Here is a 14,123-nt window from a genome sequence, read left to right as displayed (position 1 = left end):
GTTTTCTCCTTCTCCTTCTCCTCCTCCTCTCCTTCTCCTCCTCCTCTCCTTCCATCTCCCATTCATGGCCATGACCTGTGACCAGCTACCAGTCATACCAGCGCTGCAGACCTCACCTCGCACAGCTGGTTACCCCAAGCCCTTTACACACACACACACACACACACACACGCTGAGCCTGTTGTCTCACCCAGTAAAACCAGTGCTGCAGCCCTTGCACAGCTGATTACCCACAAGCCCTTGCTTCCCCCCCCCCCGCGCTCCCCCCCTGCAGTGCGGATTTCTGGGAGCGAGGGTGGGAGTTGTGAGAGTCGCTCTGATGCAGCGTTTTCTAATTGGCAGCTCTGCTCAGTCAGCCGTGAAGCTCTTCCTCACACGTCTCCCTAGAATGTCAACCTGCCGTCAACACAATCCCTCTGTGTAAGGCGGGGGGGTGTGGGGGCGGGAGACGTCAAGGTTTTTCTCTCCTCCTCTTCTCCTCCCTGGCTCATCATCCCTCTCTTCTCTCCCTCCGTCTGTAGGAGAGTCTGTGTCGGTGCTGAAGCACACCGACCCGGTGCCTGACCCGAGGGCCGTGAACCAGGACAAGAAGAACATGCTCTTCTCTGTGAGTCCCGCACACACACACACACACACACCCCCACACACGTCACCATTAGAGACCTGCTATCTACCCCCCATCCCCTTTCATGCTCTCTCTCTCTCTCTCTCTGTCTCTCTTCTCCTCTCTGATTGATCCTCTCTCTTAGGCTGAGCAGACTCTTAAAGTTGTACTGTGTCACCTCTCCTCCCGCTCCACCCTTACATGTTCCACTGGTGGTTCTAGGTCATCGTAGACCGATCTAGTTGTCCTCTTCTCTCTCTCTCTCTCTCTCTCTCTCTCTCTCTCTCTCTCTCTCTCTCTCTCTCTCTCTCTCTCTCTCTCCCTTTCTCTCTCTCTCTCTCTCTCTCTCTCTCCCTCTCCCTCTCCCACCTACACTCCAGTATGATTAAATGTCATCAGTGTACCCTTGGTCTCTGGTCTGACCTCTCCTCCCTCCCTCCCTCCCCCAGGGCACCAACATCGCGGCAGGCAAGGCCGTGGGCGTGGTCGTCGCCACGGGCGTCAACACGGAGATCGGCAAGATCCGCGACGAGATGGCGGCCACGGAGCAGGAGCGCACGCCGCTGCAGCAGAAGCTGGACGAGTTTGGCGAGCAGCTGTCTAAGGTCATCTCCCTGATCTGCATCGCCGTCTGGCTCATCAACATCGGCCACTTCAGCGACCCGGTCCACGGGGGCTCCTGGGTCCGCGGCGCCGTCTACTACTTCAAGATCGCCGTGGCCCTGGCCGTGGCTGCCATCCCCGAGGGTAAGACTCCCTCAGGGGGGGAGGGGGGGAGCTGTGGGTGTGTGTTTGTGTGTACGTGATACTGTATATTGTAGTGTGTTGATTTGTGTTTATTGCTATAATAAGGCACTTATTCTTTGTTTGTCTAATCCTCTCTCTCTCTCTCTCTCTCCCTCCCTCCTGCAGGTCTGCCCGCTGTCATCACCACCTGCCTGGCCCTGGGTACCCGCCGCATGGCCAAGAAGAACGCCATCGTGCGCAGCCTGCCCTCCGTGGAGACCCTGGGCTGCACCTCCGTCATCTGTTCTGACAAGACCGGCACCCTGACCACCAACCAGATGTCTGTCTGCAGGGTGGGTCTCACCTTCAGCACCGGGGGGGGGGGGATGCACACACACACACACACACACACACACCTTCCCTGACCACCAACCAGATGTCTGTCTGCAGGTGGGTCTCACCTTCAGCACCAGGGGGGATACACACACACACACACACACACCTTCCCTGACCACCAACCAGATGTCTGTGTGCAGGCTGGGCCTCTCCTTCAGCACCAGGGGGCGATACAGTATGGGGCTTCACACACTAGAGGGCCGACCCAAACTGCTCTCCTGGCCCGTATATCTGCTTTTTCACATGGTTCTTCCCAGTACTGTTAGCACTAACCAGTATGATGGAAGCGAAACCACAGTGTAGCTCAATTTGTCTCACCTCTGGGATCTGTGGTGTGATTCAGGTGTATGCGTGTGTGGTGGGATGTAGAAGTGTGTTTTCTAGAGGGACAGGGTGCAGTGAGACGTGTGTGTGTGTGTAGGAGGTTACATCCAGCCAGTCATTTTCATAGCACTTTGAATGCTGTGAATCTCTCACCTGGATCTGTGATTCAAATGTGTCATGTCTGTTGGCTCTGAAGCATAACCACATGGGCAGGGCGGAGTGACGCTGATGCTGATGGTGGCTCAGTCACAATACGACCCGGCAGCTGAACCTCGGCTCTAGTCACTGCCAGTGGAAATGCAAATCACCAGCTGCTCAATGCAAACACAGCTCCACGTATGAGGGCACGCCCGCGCCCACACACACGGACACGGACACACGGACGCGCACACAAACACACACACACACACGGACACACAGTCTGTATACAGTAGGATGTGTCAACAGATGTAGTTCAGGAGTCCACAGCAGACACACACACACACATATTTCAACAGTTCAGGTGTTCTCTTCCTGTAAGCCAAATCCTTCTGGTGTCTTTGTAGCTCAATTGAAACCCAGCTTTCAAAGAGAAGGCTACTTTCTTGCCAACTGAGAACAATCCACTGGGGTGAAAACTAGCCCGAGCAATAGAACAGGCCTGACAGCGCTTGCTGACAGAGGGGATTTATCCCCTGAGTATAGTTTCTATTGAAAGTCAACACAGACTAATGAAGGATTTATTTATTTGCCAGCAAGGCTTAAACGGAATTGGAAAGTGGAGGCTGTAAAATTATGTTGTGTGCGTATTGATTGAATTGCGCCCCATTAGACTGAATGATTGAATTTACCCACTGAACACGGCACAGTGATGTAAACCTACCTGTCCCTGCCCCCCCTCCCCACGTGTGAGTCATGTGCTGTTCAATGCTGTCAGATTAGAGGAAAATGCAAAACAGCCTCTCCTTCACTCCTCAATGGTCTCTCCCTCTCCCTCTGTCATTGCACTGCCCCCCCCCCAAACCCTCCTTTGTCTTTTCTTTTCCTGTTTCAATCCATCCTTCTCCCCCCTCCCCTCTGAGCCACTATGCTGATCTGTATGCAGCAGTCAGTCACTTGCAGTAGTGTTGCATAACTGACCTTGTGTTAGAGGTTCTCTCTCTCTCTCTTTCCCTCTCTCCCCCTCTCTCTCTCTCTCTCTCCCTCTCTCTCTCTCTCTCTCTCTCTCTCTCCCTCTCTCTCTCTCTACAACGCAGCCCAATACAGCCTAGCAACTCTTCACAGTGCATTGTGATATAATGCAGCGTAGCACGCCATCGCAGTTAAGTCCCTGGGACTCAAAGTGAGAGGGAAGTGTGTTTGTGTTTTGAAACGACCACGTCAAATGAAAGCGCTCTCCAGGGCTAAAAACCATCTGAATGTGACCCTGCTCCTGTGCACTGAGATCACGTGAAGTTCCCCTGCGCAGGAAGGCTATCTCTAGCTCTAAAATTAGCCTGCTGAAAGTGAAGGAATGTTTTCCTTAATTCATTCTGTGTTTTGGTAAAACGTCCAGACGTCACAGCTCTTTGAAGTCGGTCGTCTGCCTCAGGAGGGGAGAGAGAAAAAGAACACCGGATTATCCTTTTATTTTGATATTCCCTCCATCCTGCCTCTTCTCTGCAGAGCCCGGCGCCCAGGAGATTACCGTGTGTGTATGTCTCTGTGTGTGTGTGTGTGTGTATGTGTGTGTGTGGGGGTTCTGTTTCTGTGCCAGCTGTGGAATATGAAGGCTTGCCCTCTTGCTCACACTCTCTGCGTCTCTCTCTCACACATGCCCACTCTCTGTCTCTCCCTTTTTACGATTCCTCACACTTCACTCCTCTCCTCTCCTCTCCCCCTTTCTGTCTGCTACTCTTCCTTCCACACCTCCCACGTCCTTCCTTGGCCGGTTTGTGTGGATTGTGTATTCTCCCCCCTCCTCTTTCCTCACACTGTGTGGGCTCTCATTCATTTACATTGAGATGATATCCAAGCGTTTTAAAACACTATCATATATATGATGGTCTGCTCTGAGGCAGGATGATGGCATTCCTCCAACCCACCCACATGCATCAGTGTGAAATGTGTTAGTTGTTTGTTTTTTCCGGGCTCAGTGTAACTTAGTTAGTCATTTCTCCATGTTTCGCTGCACGGCAGTATGTCAATGCTCTACTCAGACTGCTGTTGTCTGCTGCCCTCTGCTGGACGGGACGTGCTACAGCTCAAACCAGTGGGACCGTCCCCCCAGATAGTGTTCATCCTCATTTAGGTTTTATTGAACCTTTATTGGAGCAGGGAGTCCCACTGAGACCAAGGTCTCTTTAACAAGGGAGCCCTGCATACACACAGTTTACAACCCTATATGTTACAAATACTATATGTTACAAATGCAAACAAATACAACGTAATAAAACACTGTATTAAACTGCCCGAGCGGCACCACAGCAACCAGCTGGAACGTTCTCTGCAGATTGTATCAGCAGTGAGGTGCACCACAAGTTAAACTGGATGATCAGGCTAAGGAGCCACAGAATGTGTTTTGTTAACCTGTGGTTCTCTCTCTCTCTGTCACTGTGTTTGGGTTTAGATGTTCATTGTTGACCAGGCTGAAGGCGACAAGTGTTCCCTGAAAGAGTTCACCATCACTGGCTCCACATACGCCCCTGAGGGAGAAGTGTGAGTACACTCACACACACACACACACACACACACACACACACACACACACACACACACACACACAGTCTCACTCAGTCACTGTGTTGTGTTTCCAGGTACCATGATGGTAAACCAGTGAAGTGCTCCCAGTACGATGGCTTGGTGGAGCTGGCCTCCATCTGTGCTCTCTGTAACGACTCCTCCCTGGACTTCAATGAGGTTCGTGTCCCTTACAAATGTCACTGTTTGATAGTGTAAAGTCCTGGTCAGTTGGGCCTCAAGGAGTTCACTGCTCGTGTGTGTGTGTGTGTGTGTGTGTGTGTGTGTGTGTCTCAGACCAAAGGTGCGTATGAGAAGGTTGGCGAGGCCACAGAGACGGCCCTCACCTGCCTGGTGGAGAAGATGAACGTGTTTGACACGGACGTCAAGGGCCTGTCCAAGATCGAGAGAGCCAACGCCTGCAACTCTGTAAGTCACTGCACCCCCCCCCCCCCCCCCTCCCTCTCTCTCTTCTCTCTATCAGTTCATCTGAAATTGTATGCCAGAAACTGAGTGTGTGTTGTTCTAACCTCACTCAGTAGCAGCCAGGTTCCCCTCTCCTCCTCTCCTCTCTTCCTCCTCTCCTCCTCCCCCCTCCTTCTCTCCTCCTCCTCCCCCCCCCCCCCCCCCCCCTCTCCTCCAAGCGACAGTCCTCCGGTGGTGAAGCGTGTGTGTGTGTGTGTGTGTGGGTCTCTTATCTCTCTCTCTCCCTCTCCTCAGGTGATCAAACAGCTGATGAAGAAGGAGTTCACCCTGGAGTTCTCCAGAGACAGGAAGTCCATGTCGGTGTACTGCACGCCCAACAAGGCTCGCTCCTCCATGGGCAAGATGTTTGTCAAGGTACCGACGGCCATCTTCCAAACGCTGCCTCTTCAGTGTCAGCAGCATTTCACGTTGACAGACCAGATGCGCGTCGTCATTTGACAACGATAATGATGAGTCACTGAACATCTGCGTGATTTATTCATCGAATGCGCAGTTTTGTTTGAACACGCAATGGCAGTTGTTGGGTCATGTTTAATGACGTCTCATCTCTCTGTGTGTTTGCAGGGAGCCCCGGAGGGCGTGATTGACAGGTGCACACACATCCGTGTGGGCGGGAACAAGGTGCCCCTGACCCCGGCCATCAAGGACAGGGTTCTGTCGGTGATCAGGGAGTACGGGACCGGGCGGGACACCCTGCGCTGCCTCGCCCTGGCCACCAAGGACAACCCGGTCAGCAGAGAAGCCATGGTGCTGGAGGACTCTGCACGCTTCATCGACTATGAGGTGAGAGGGAGGGAGGGAGGAGAGAGAGAGATGGGTTGTAGTGAAGTTAGGGGGTCAGGGAGGGTAGATGGGACGTAGATGATGTCACATCATTGACTCTCAACACCAAACATAGGATCTACTGTAATTCAGCAACAAAGTTGAGGTGATAAACTTATTCATATCAAAATTCTGGGTAGGTGTTCTGGTCTAACTAGTCTTCCCCCCCCCCCCAGACGGACCTGACGTTCGTGGGCTGCGTGGGCATGCTGGACCCCCCCAGGGCCGAGGTGGCCGCCTCCATCAAGCTGTGCCGCCTGGCCGGCATCCGCGTCATCATGATCACCGGGGACAACAAGGGCACGGCCGTGGCCATCTGCAGACGCATCGGCATCTTCAGCGACAACGACGACGTGGCGGCCATGGCCTTCACCGGCCGCGAGTTTGACGACCTGTCGCCGGCGGCGCAGAGGGACGCCGTGATCAAGGCGCGCTGCTTCGCCCGGGTCGAGCCCTCGCACAAGTCCAAGATCGTGGAGTTCCTGCAGTCCATGGACGAGATCACGGCCATGGTGAGGCTTGTAGGACTCAGGACGCCACACGCCATGTAGCGGCTTCCCGGGGGGGAGGCCGGTGGAGGTAGAAACCGGGAGGACGGGCTCGATGTAATGCTGGGATGGAATGAGGAACGGTATCCAACACCCTCGTGTTGCTCATGGAACGTTCCGTGCATTACAACGAGCCCGTCCTCTGATTTCTACCTCCACTTAGCACTTGTAGAAGAAGAACCTCAGCGTTAAGCGTTTCATGCTGGAAGAGAGCCCGAGACGTCAACATTGAACAAGGGAAACGTCTTCCTCTTCAGTTGTTTTACTTCATGGCCCTCAAAGTAGTCAGTCATCACATTTTCCAGAAACAGTCAAGTGGTTGTCGAGACAACGACGTCATCATCATCATCACTTTATTCTCTGTCCCTCTCATACAGACCGGCGATGGAGTGAACGACGCGCCCGCCCTGAAGAAGGCGGAGATCGGCATCGCCATGGGCTCCGGCACCGCCGTGGCCAAGTCGGCGTCTGAGATGGTCCTGGCGGACGACAACTTCTCCACCATCGTGGCGGCCGTGGAGGAGGGCAGGGCCATCTACAACAACATGAAGCAGTTCATACGCTACCTCATCTCCTCCAACGTGGGAGAGGTCGTCTGGTGAGGACACGCACGCACACGCACGCACACACACACACACATATATACATACATACATACACGCGCTACCTCATCTCCTGCAACGTGGGAGATGTTGTCTGGTGAGGACACACACACGAACATGCAGACACACACACACACACACACACTATGATCTCCCTGGGTGAGATTAATAACATTGTGTTGTTTCTGTGTGTCCAGTATCTTCCTGACGGCAGCGCTGGGCTTCCCTGAGGCTCTGATCCCGGTCCAGCTGCTGTGGGTCAACCTGGTGACAGACGGCCTCCCCGCCACCGCCCTGGGCTTCAACCCCCCAGACCTGGACATCATGAACAAGCCCCCCCGCAATGCCCGCGAGCCCCTCATCTCCGGCTGGCTCTTCTTCAGATACCTCATCATTGGATGTAAGACTGTCATAAGCACTAAATATGGCTATCATATATCATGATTTATGTATATTGGATTTGGAGTGTGCGTGCGTGCGTGCGTGCGTGCGTGGGTGGTGTCTGACCCCTGTACTTGACCCCTGCAGGCTATGTGGGTGCTGCTACAGTTGGAGCTGCTGCCTGGTGGTTTGTCGCTGCTGAGGATGGACCCAGGATCAACTTTTACCAACTGGTAACAACCAATATACATACCCCACACACCCACACACACACACAAACTCACACACACACACACTCTCACTGAGCTGCTTCTTTTCTCCCTTCCACAGAGCCACTTCTTGCAGTGTAGTCCAGAAAACCCAGACTTCCAGGGTCTGGAGTGTGAGGTGTTTGAGTCTCCGTACCCCATGACCATGGCTCTGTCTGTGCTCGTCACCATAGAGATGTGCAATGCCCTCAACAGGTCAGTCCGTCTGTGCCAGAGCACTTAAAGGGGAAGTTTACCTAAAATCAATTTTCATGTGTATTTCTGGTCAATTCATAATGCATACTGTCTTGGAACTGTCATCATTTCGCCTGTAGGGCATTCAAAGCGAGATATCTTGACTCGATTTTTTTGTGAATGTGTCTACTATTGACACTATATGAAAACAACAATCCACTGGATTATAGGGTAAAATCCTGTTATGTGGTATTTTACCTAACAACAACACTTGATTGGCTACAACATGAAGCATCATAATTTATGCATTTTTTTGTGAATAAAGTCACCCTTGGCACTCCTAGAATGTTGACGATTTGGTGACTTTATTCACCCTCGGCACTAAAGGAGTTAACATGTCCATCCCTCCCTTCCTCCCCCCCCCCCATCCTCTCTCTCTCTGTCAGTGTGTCAGAGAACCAGTCCCTGCTGCGTATGCCTCCCTGGGAGAACGTGTGGCTGCTGGGGGCCATCTGTCTCTCCATGTCCCTCCACTTCCTCATCCTCTACGTGGAGCCCCTCCCGGTGAGAACGCCTGCACTGACACTGACAAACCACATCAGGGATTATACAACCAGACAGTCATTTGATGAAAGGGAACAGTTGTGTAATTTTTAAGCAATATAAAAACCTGGACAGAACAGTCTTTTGGGAGTGAGAGGAATAGATGGAGAAATGTGGGAGCGTTCAAAAGGTTTTTTCCTTCCTCACCCATGTTGTCCTGACCTGCGCAGAGATCTTCCAGACCAGCCCTCTGAATCCCAGTGTCATCTTTGGGGCTGGGGGGGGGGATGAGGGTTTTCATGAGGAGGGATTTGACTGATGTTTTCCTCTCTCTGTTTTAGATCATCTTCCAGATCACCCCCCTGAACCTGACCCAGTGGCTGATGGTGCTGAAGATGTCTCTACCCGTCATCCTCCTGGACGAGGTGCTCAAGTTCGCGGCCCGGAACTACCTGGAGTCCGGTAAAGAGCTGGAGGAGAAGCCCAGCGCCAAAGGCTGCTCCCTGGCTGCATGCACGGAGGGCATCTCCTGGCCCTTCGTATTCCTCACCCTCCCCCTGGTGCTCTGGATCTACAGCACCGACACTAACATGGCCGACATGTTCTGGTCTTCTTGACTGACTTGAGCACAACCCCCCCCTCCCACACCCCCACCCCACCCCCCACTCCCCCACCACCCTTCTCCTCCTCCCGTGTGTGCATAGCTAGTGTGTGTGTGTGTGTGTGTGTGTGTGTTTGCGTGTGTGTTTTTGTGTAGAGGTAGAGTGTGTGCCTCTGTGTGGCTGCCGAGCGTGCACGTGAAGGACCAAGTTAACAAACACACACAAACCTAACAAATAATATAAGAAATGTAACAATCGAAAGAGTCTTTTTGAAAAGTCCCTTTTTGGAAAATATTGTGAGTGGGTGAGGCTTTTGTGTGCAAGTGTCAGTTGACCATCACTCCCGTAGCTGTGGACTTTTTGCTGGTTTGAAACGGAAAATACTGTTTTCAGATTTTCTTCTTTTTTGTTATTGTCGATATTGCCTTTTAAATTTGTATTTTTTAATGATTTGGGATTATCATTTGTCTCATTTCACAACAGTACAAATAATTGATTCCTGGGTTTGTTGCGCAACCCTTTTCTTACGAGTATTCAAATTAGATATTTAAAAAAGAGTCCATTGACCTGTACAGAGATTTAACACTATTTTATGCAATTGTTATTCTTGTTTTGGTTCATCACTTTTAAATTGTCGGAAGGGATTGCAGAGAGAGTGGCTTAGAGAGAGAGAGAGAGAAGGAGAAAGAGAGAGAGAAGGAGAAGGAGAGAGGTAGAAAGAGAGAGAGAGAGAGGTAGAAAGAGAGAGAGAACGGATAGTGTTATTTTCTAATGTTTACCGTTGTGTCTTCAGTATGGAACTTGGAACTCTTTCAGAGCCAATGGACAAGCGTGGTGTGGGAGGGGTTTGGGAGTGAATGTTTGAATGCATCGCTGAAAACAAAACAAAAGTATCCTCAAATGAATTCTGCATGTTCTGTGACCCGAGCATGAACTGTATGTGGTTTTTCATTTCTGATTTAATTGTGTGTCTCTCTCCCCACATCAGTGTAAAAATGACCTTCATGGATGTTTTTTCTTTTTTTTTCTTTTTTTACTGAAGTCTTTGATTTGAAAAGCCAGTTTTTCTGCACTAGGCAGAGCACAGCTACCTCAATACGATCAATTATTGCTCATCTCTAGTTGCTCGACACCTACATGGCTTTATACAGTCCTTATTCAACAGTTATTACATGTAGGTACACCTGAGGTGTGCCCCTATTTGCTTGTGCAGAAAAAAAGAATATGAAAAAAATGAAAAACAAATTGTCCTCCCCTCAGTAACTTGTTTTAAGGATATTTCTTCTTTTGTATTTTATAATTGACTTGACTTTCATTAACTTTATTTGTGTTGTGCGGCAAGATTGGGTGGGGATGGGGATTAAGGATGTCAAATGTTGCCGTCTCTATTGGGCATGGGTTTGATTCAAAGGAGAGAGAAGGTAAAAAACAAATAAAATAAAACTCTAAAAACAACAAACAGATTGACTACTCCAAATATGAACTTGCAACCACAAATAGACCCCAAATGTTTAGTTTTTTTCTACTTAAAAGAAAAATACACTCATGAACCCTTTGAATCAAAGTGTTGTTGTTGTTTTCATTCACCAGGACAAAGATAATGTGATGACCAGATCATTTCTACATTACAGGATACAGTGATTTTGTATTGTGCACATACTTGAATATAGATAATGTACAGAATCTTAAGAATGCGTTATGCATATTTGGCACAACATGGCTGGCAGGCCGTGTTTATACAGAACTCAGATGTAGGGTATTTTTGGCCCCTCTAGGGGGCTTACATGTACAGTATAGAAGTCTGTACGTTTGTACTGGACAGCCCGCGGTACAGCAGACGTGTAGAATAGGAGTCCATAGCATCACACCTGGTCTACTAAACTGACCACCCGATCGACCACCCGAGTGTGGAAACACACCTCTGTGAAGCATGTCTTTAGGTAGAAGTCTTGGTTTGATTGCACTCTGTGTGTGTGTGTGTGTGTGTGTGTGTGTGTCTCTGTGTTCTCTTCTTAACAACTGTGTGCTTTCTCCTTCAATGCCTTCCATTGGCCCTCCTTTCACCAGAGTGAGTACTCCTTCCCTTCCTCCACCACACTTGTCTTTAACACACCACACTCTCCACGGCTGCAGAGCCCTGTGAGGAAACAAACCCAATCTATGAGAGATGACCCGTCTCTCTACAGTACAGCTTCGGCCCGCTGCAAACTTCAGAGACGGCTGAGAAAATCGATATATTTCTGCTGGTGCCTTCAGTTTTAGTAGTTCTCCATCTGGCGTTCAGTCAGCGCATCTCTGCTGTCACAGCAACTTGATGACAAGGTTTCCCACTCATCAGATTGAAGTAGCTTCTCTCCGATTAGCTGGCTATTGATTCTGCATGTGAGGATGTGCTGACAGAGGCCGAACGGTTTTATTGCCGTTTTTCCCCCTCCATAACTTCTAACGCAACACACATTCGGCTAGCATGAATCTGATTGGCTGCTTCCGGTCGACCTGCTGGTCTGAGTCAGTTGGCTGGATCGGTTGACGTCGAGACAGATTTCGTACCTTTACCGATTTGACAGCGTTCTAAAGGACGTCACCAAAGCACTTGTCTTTGCACACCCGTTACACTTGCATACAATCACTCACATAAATGATGGTTTGGCTGCATGGAAATGTATATTAGTCTTGTTTTTTTGAATGACGGTTGTCTTTTCGTGCAGATATGTTATGCTCATATTTTCCTTTTCTCTGTCTCCCCCCCCCCCCTGCTCCTCTCTCTCTCTCCCTCCCCCTCCTCTCTCCAACCCCCCCCCCCCCCCCCCCCCCCCCGCCCCTCTCTCTCTCTCTCTCTCCACAGCTGAGGACGTGTAGACCATCCGTTTTCTCTGGTCTAGGTAGTGTAGTGTAGAGGGCAGCATGTGTGTTCTGAGTAGCATCACGCCTCAGATGTTCATATATCACCACCTGTACTGTCATGTATGTTACCTGTACAACCATAAAGACAACGCATCCACAATGTAATAGGGAAAAAAAGTGACCAAATTGAAAGTTGAAGGGTGTGTGTTGGGGTTTGAATAGAGTATTTCTAGGGTTTGTCTGATCCATTAGGCAGGGGAGAGAGAGAGAGAGGGGGAAGCCGCTTGAATTCTCGTGCGCAGGGAAGCCTTCCATATTCCTGACATTCCTCCTTGCATGAAGAGGAACCCTCAACTTTCAAGTTTCCATACCACCTTATAACCCTCTGAGTTCATTATCATAGTTTTATATCAATGTAAAATACACACAAGTGCATGCATTCCATCCAGCTGTAAGCAGTCATACAGTGTATATTTCTATAGTAGAACAGTGTACAATACTGCTTGACATGACATAACAATAGGTGATTCTTCAGAGAAACATACAACCTTGCTGTATTACGTGATCAGATTTGTTTCTCAAGGATATCATGTTTTTTTTTTTTTTTTTCGGGGGGGGGTTGCACAATGACGGGCGGGGAAACTAGAGTGACTGAGGCCTGTGTGAACAGTATATATCATATTATTACCACTCAATCACTGACTATGTTCATTCTGGAGAGCCAGGACAGGAGACTGACAATGACTTTGATTCATCTGTGACTTGCAATAGAGCAGTGTTCTTTGCCTGTTGAGATACAATTCACTCTCTTTTGTTTTTGCAATATCATGTAACTTATTGAAAACTGCAGTAACTGTGATCTGCTGAGAGGGAAGGTTTGTTCCCTCAACACCATGTTATAAAAACCATCAACATCTGTATATAAGAATGATCATTATCTATGCCCAACGATTGTAACATGCATCACTGAGATTGTGGTTTCAGGTAAATAAACCAATTCAACTGTTTCCTTGTCTATTGTGTCCTGTGTGTGTCGATGAACATTTCCCAGAACCGGTTTTCTCCTGAGATGGTATCTGGTCCCATTTGCGTCCCATGTTGCAATCCAACACACTGTCGTCATTATAGAATGTCTGCTGATAAGGGAATGTACAGAATCCCACAAAGTTCAACTACCCCTTTGTTAGTTGTAGTTTTAAATGGACAATGAGTGTGGTAGAACTACATTACCCCGTGGCTTTACAGTCCATTAGTACAGTAGAACTACATTAGAAGTGTAAAACCACAGGGGGGCGCTATAGTGTCATTTTAGCAACCCAGATTCCGATGTAACCACAAGTATCACACCTGCGTGGCAGGTTGACTCAATTATCATTATTGATTCTCAGTCCATATTCAGAGACCACAATGCTGTGTGTGTGTTTAAAAAAACAAAACAAAAAAAACATTTAACTGTGGTAAAGACTGAAATAATATTACTACATAATCCATAAATGTTGGCTGAAAGATTCGTTGACATTTCAAAAAGTCAATCTTCTGAAAAATAGGTCCATTTGTTCTCCTGGAACACTTGTCCAGGTTGGGGACTGAATACTGTACATCGTTGCTCTGTCTCTTTAATGTGAGCAAACCAGCGACCACTGTCAATCATCTTCCGACTGGTCCCTCCCTTTCCTGCAGCCTCCGCTGTGCGAGGCTGAGATGAAGTGAACACAACCACAGGCGAGGGAACAGGCAACATCTGAGTCAACTGTACCCTGACAATGAACCGCGAAAACATGGGATAACAAGGCAAAAACCAACTTACATTTTACCCTAGATTCCGATCAGGGAACGGGAGAGACGGAATACATCGTGGGAAAACTGTTTTTTGTCATTCTCGCTTTTTTTTCGGTTTATATTCCATTCTCCTCGGACGCCTGGTACAAAGGGGTTATGAACAACTGGAGATGAGATGGAAAGGGAATGTTGTCATAGGAATGATCTACGGTCATCGGCAATGGAATATGCTATAAAAGCGTGAATTTGAATGGCGAAATGGAGAATAAGTAGTTAGAAAGCCGTTATCACTTTTTCCTCCTCAGACGGGAGTCAGTGATCCCGAC

At 49.2% G+C, this 14,123-nt stretch overlaps 1 protein-coding gene across 1 annotated transcript in view; it reads left to right on the top strand.

Moving 5' to 3' along the window:
• Positions 1 to 11,968, top strand: part of atp2a2b (ATPase sarcoplasmic/endoplasmic reticulum Ca2+ transporting 2b) — a 33,186-nt gene extending 21,218 nt beyond the window's left edge. Inside the window, exons 7-21 of the mRNA XM_083670331.1 lie at positions 522 to 607; positions 1,054 to 1,351; positions 1,517 to 1,683; positions 4,638 to 4,726; positions 4,825 to 4,927; positions 5,045 to 5,176; positions 5,468 to 5,587; positions 5,798 to 6,016; positions 6,232 to 6,567; positions 6,981 to 7,201; positions 7,403 to 7,605; positions 7,734 to 7,819; positions 7,917 to 8,050; positions 8,476 to 8,593; positions 8,914 to 11,968. Of these exons, the coding sequence (XP_083526457.1) occupies positions 522 to 607; positions 1,054 to 1,351; positions 1,517 to 1,683; positions 4,638 to 4,726; positions 4,825 to 4,927; positions 5,045 to 5,176; positions 5,468 to 5,587; positions 5,798 to 6,016; positions 6,232 to 6,567; positions 6,981 to 7,201; positions 7,403 to 7,605; positions 7,734 to 7,819; positions 7,917 to 8,050; positions 8,476 to 8,593; positions 8,914 to 9,189 (2,588 nt within the window). The 3' untranslated portion in view covers positions 9,190 to 11,968. The remainder of the gene's footprint in view (positions 1 to 521; positions 608 to 1,053; positions 1,352 to 1,516; positions 1,684 to 4,637; positions 4,727 to 4,824; positions 4,928 to 5,044; positions 5,177 to 5,467; positions 5,588 to 5,797; positions 6,017 to 6,231; positions 6,568 to 6,980; positions 7,202 to 7,402; positions 7,606 to 7,733; positions 7,820 to 7,916; positions 8,051 to 8,475; positions 8,594 to 8,913) is intronic.
• Positions 11,969 to 14,123: the final 2,155 nt, after the last annotated feature.

This window comes from Argentina silus (assembly GCF_951799395.1).
Source record: "Argentina silus genome assembly, chromosome: 5".
In the NCBI taxonomy this organism is placed as follows: Eukaryota; Metazoa; Chordata; class Actinopteri; order Argentiniformes; family Argentinidae; genus Argentina; species Argentina silus.
This window is presented reverse-complemented; position numbering and strand designations above follow the sequence as displayed.